We start from the raw sequence: 4,808 nt of genomic DNA, 5'->3' as shown, positions 1-4,808 counted from the left end.
GGCGTGCGGCGTGCGGATCCTCGCCGGTAGGTAGGGTTGGCTTTGTACAGAGCTTCCGCGGAGCCGTCGGGAGCGCGGTCGGGTCTTGCCGGCACGGCTGTGTGACAGCGATCGCGGAGCGGCGAGGTGAGGGCTGGAAGGGGGCTCCAGGAAACACTCAGTACGGGGCAGCCGCTGCTGCTTATGTCGTCCGGGAGTTTTCCTTCGCTGTAGTTCGTATGCCCCAGAGTTTCTGCCGTTCGACAGCTTTTAAGCTGTCCATTTACTTCCCAAATTGCGAACGAGAATAGATTAATACTTTCAGTGCTGGACAATTAAATGTCGCAAAAAAGAAAGCGCAGGTTTTTCAATACGGGAGGTGATAGAGGAAAAGACAGCATTCCAACACAAAGAATCAAAAGATGTGTTTTGCTGTTGTAGTTATTACTTATCCATAGTTCTTTTGTAACTTAAAACAGTGTGGTGGCTTGCCTTCTAGCTAAATAGAGACTTTTGTAATTGCCCAAGATCTTCTATCCTATTTCATGTACCAAACTATTTCTTGACTGGCACTGGGGACTTGGTGACACTAAAATAAATCTGTGCTCAGTAGCTAATTTCTAAGAATTGTGTAGCTTTCAGCCACATTGTTCATTGCCCATTGTAATCACAGGTTGCAGTTGTTGGTTGTTGCTCCACTGGCATTTTAATTGACATGTAAACTTCATTTTAGTTCCAGCTGAAATTTCACAAATTCATCAGAATAGTCTCTTTAATAACCATCTGAGTTTCCTTTGTACACTGATTCTAAAAAGCATCTTAGCAGGTTTGTTAAAAGCAGACATATTATTGCATTCTCTCCAGAGGTCTTAATGAAATAGTGATTAAAGAAACAGTCGGGACTTCAACATGAGTTTCCATGCGGAGGGGCTGGTGGCCATAGTTGTATTCTACCTGGCTATCCTGGCAGTTGGGATATGGGCTTCTTGGAAAACCAAGAACACCGGCAGTGAAGGAGATCGCAGCGAAGCTATTATAGTCGGTGGAAGAGACATTGGCTTGCTAGTTGGTGGATTTACAATGACTGGTATGTAAAAAATCACCTTTTTTTTTCCTAACCAGCATATAACTTGTAAGTTTTCCATCTGAATAAAGTGTAATCTGCATGTTTAATAATGCAAAAAGGAAAAAAAATATATACTTTTTTCCAGTTGCTGCTGACATTGTTTAGTGAACAGCTAAATGTAGCATATATATAAAAACAACAAATATTTTAAAATCATACAGAAAGAATATATTTCTTATGCATAGCTTTCTTATTAATATCTGTCCATCATACATGTTTGGGACAGAAGTATAGAATTTCTATACATTTCTACAGTTTTAAAATAGCTATTATTATTGTTAAAGCAATCCACATTGATGAGTTATTTTTATTTAAACTGAGTAAAACAAAGATAATATGCAAAAAAAATGGAGGGGGGGCTGCATTGCCAATTAAGAGTAAGTTTCTAAAAGAAATTTGGCATAAATCTAAACTTGTAATTCCACCGATTTCAGCAAACTTACCATGTGGATTCTTACAGCTTCTGTTGCAGCAGCTTCACAAAATAATACACTAGCGTGAGTAGTGGTATTGGTAGGAAAAGATTGGGTGAAGGAAGCGTTCTTTGCTAATTTTGTAAGCACTGACTGACTCACAGAGCCAGCTGAACCGGGAGTCTTACCTGAGTAAACTAGATATTCACAACATGGCCCAAAATGTCAAGTCTTACAGCTAACATACAGGATCGGAACAAGAATGCATTATAAGAAGAGTGAGTTGGCCTGCCATTTTTACTTAAGCAGTTTAATCTTTAAGAATGCGAAATTTCAGCTTTTTAATTTATTAATCGTAAATCCTATTCAGAGAAAGCCCTTTCGATTGCCAAATTGGATTTAGCAGTCTGTATTTATGTTTTGCTGGTTTGCCCTATTCTGGTTTCACAATTACCTGGTAAGAAAGAGACACATAAAAACTTGGGCTGAAATTCTGTGTTCTTTAATCAAGAGAAATTCCCGTCCCCTTGCAGAGGCATTTTGCTCATTCAAAGATGGAATATTTGGATATTGAGTGAAGAATGTTTGTAGAAGTCAGTAATAAAGGTAGATGTTCTACTTTTCGTGCTTTGCTATAATTTACTGTATCACATATCCATTGGCTACTGTAGCATCAGATATGAGATTCTGCTCAGAGCAAGAGCTGATTTGACAGCTTTCTGATGAATGGAACATTTTCAAGAGCACTGAAACCAAAATATTTTGGAGAGATATTGCCTGCCACAAAACTGTAATCATTAGATCGGGGGAGTGGCATGAAACAGGACATTCCCCGCACAAGGGGTTATAAGTAACGGCTTTGCATGTGGTCTTCTTAATCGTATTTTACAGGAATATTTTTCATAACGTTTGAAGCAGAGATGAGACTTGAACTAGGGCTTCCTATATTTCAGGCGATTTCTATAACCACCACAATTCACACCCACATAAACTCATCCTGTTTCGTGCAGGCTCTAGAGGTGGCGTAGTAAATCATCTCTGCGGTAGACAATCAAGCTGATCCTACAGCCTTTGCGCAGCTGAAACACTCATGGATGTTACACTGGCAGGGTTCACATACTTTCTCGCCTCTGCCTTCAGTAAATATGGCAATTAAAGCTTGAGACGGCAACTAAATTACACTTTCAGTTTTGGGGAACCTCGCCTGGCACTCAAACTTAGATGTGGGCACAAGTCTACTGAGCCAGGGTTAGTCTGAGTTTTGTCTTGATGAGAGTGATTGGAATACTTAGTTTTCAAAGCCATAACAAACTAATTGCAAAAGCTGATTAAAATTCACCATAATTTTTACTAAATGGTCACATTATTCAAGGGCATATTTACTGCTTTAAAAATGATAGATGCAGATTTTGCACCTCATAACCATGCCTCCAGAGATGTATGGCTATTCCAACATCAGCTTTATATTTTACAGCTTCAGTTGTCTAAATATGAATTAAAAAGCAAAGTCTATCACGTAAGAGGAAAACAAGAAATTTTAAAAGATCTTCAGAAAGGATATTGTTTGTACAGACACAAAGTACTTTGGGTTATGAAACAGGGCCTAATCCTGACTTTCTTGCCTGAGCCAAACACTACTGTGTTCTGTGGGTATTGTCTATGAAAATGGTAGCAGTTTTGAGGGTGGGCAGAATAACAGAACTCCACCTATAAATTTAAAACAAAATTCAGAGCATAAACATTGTGACTTCTTAGGGATAGACTCAAGAATCTTGAGTAATTGTAGTTGATTTTCTAAATGGCATTGAAAAGCCTTAAAGCAAATGCGCTGCCTGTGTATAGTGGCTATGGACATATTTGGATGTGCGCTATGATCCTGAAGAAGCAGCCATTATCGATTAGCTACTGAAACTGCTGAGCATGGAGCCTGTTGAAGGCTGAATGTATCTGCAATTAGGAGTGAGAAGGTTGAATGGTGAAGGGCTCACAAGAGCTCATTTTACAGTGAGTTAACAGAGTTCCATGGCGGATACGCCTTTAATCTGTGTATAGTTGTTACCTAATCATAGCTACAACGTTGCATTAAATGTTACCATTCCTTAATTTGTGGATGAAATTCTTAAGAAGCGGTATCTACAACAATCTTGAGTTTACTCTGATTTCCATGACTGAGTTTAAACCCCAAAGAAAATATTTGGGATTACATAATCAAATCCTTACAAACACAACTAAAGAGATAATAACCTATTAATGTATTTTTTTCATTTTAGTTGGATGGAGCTACATATCTTTCCACAAGAAAAGAAAGAAATATTACAAAATTCTATTTTTCATAATCCTTAGGTCAGGGTTTTCATTTTACAGAACTTGATGAGCTGATTCAAAAATTTGAGTAGTCAGACAAGGGATCATTCACACAGAAGTGCCTAAGCCCCTTATTTTCTAATATGTATCAATATATATAAAGAAATCTGAGATTGATTTCTATGTTCCTCGTATGAACTAGGAGCAGAATTGCACTCCATATCCTCTGTATTTGTCTGACCATTTTTAGGGTGCGTGTTTTAAATGGATGTTGGTATTTGCTGAAATTTTTTGGTCCTTCAGACAGCGGGTAGAGCGGATTAAAGTAGATTACCACAGGAGTGTTTCCATAGATTATTAAATTTTATATTCTGATTAAGAAAAAAAAAACAATTTCACCAAAAAAAGTATTAGACTAACTTTAAATTGTGGCTTAGTAAACGGGGTTCAGAAAATTAATATCTAAGGTTGAAATCCCATCTATTATATCCCATTATTTCTTTTCTAATGTATTTACTCATGTCAGTGTACGTGCTGAATGCCCATTCACCCTGTCAGTAAAAGCCATATAGCACCTTGCTAGAGCTCTGGGGTCCTTGGCAGATGTTCCAAAACAGTTATGCGTACCCAAAAATTAATCAGCAGCTGTTCTTCAACCCCCCATCCAGAAATCAAGAAATCAAATTGAAAGTAAGTGCTAAATCCTCCATGCCACTGTAGCCATCAATATGGGCCCACAGGGCATTGTTTCCCTTCAGCCAGGGGAGGGTAGTGGCCCCTGTAAGGTCACACAGAAGTGAAATGTCCTGGCCCCCTCCAGAAAAAAGTAAGAACATCCGCCACCACAGTAGCATCCTCAGGCAAACTGGTGTCAGATGTTGAAGCCGCCTTGCACCATAGCTGCAAGCGATGCTGGACATCTGTCCTTGACTATGGGATATTATTCCCCATCTGGAAGTGGGTATCATTCATTTTCCAGGGAAAGA

The 4,808-nt window shown here is 38.8% G+C and overlaps 1 protein-coding gene across 1 annotated transcript in view; it reads left to right on the top strand.

The window, feature by feature from the left end:
• Window positions 1-888: 888 nt before the first annotated feature.
• The window catches only part of SLC5A7 (solute carrier family 5 (sodium/choline cotransporter), member 7), a 22,574-nt gene continuing 18,654 nt past the window's right edge, over window positions 889-4,808 (top strand). Inside the window, exon 1 of the mRNA XM_010140572.1 lies at window positions 889-1,066. Within this exon, the coding sequence (XP_010138874.1) occupies window positions 889-1,066 (178 nt within the window). The remainder of the gene's footprint in view (window positions 1,067-4,808) is intronic.

Source organism: Buceros rhinoceros, unplaced genomic scaffold (assembly GCF_000710305.1).
Source record: "Buceros rhinoceros silvestris isolate BGI_N320 unplaced genomic scaffold, ASM71030v1 scaffold7537, whole genome shotgun sequence".
NCBI lineage: Eukaryota > Metazoa > Chordata > Aves > Bucerotiformes > Bucerotidae > Buceros > Buceros rhinoceros.
The sequence above is the reverse complement of the archived record's forward strand: the minus strand, read 5'-3'. Positions and strand labels throughout refer to the sequence as shown.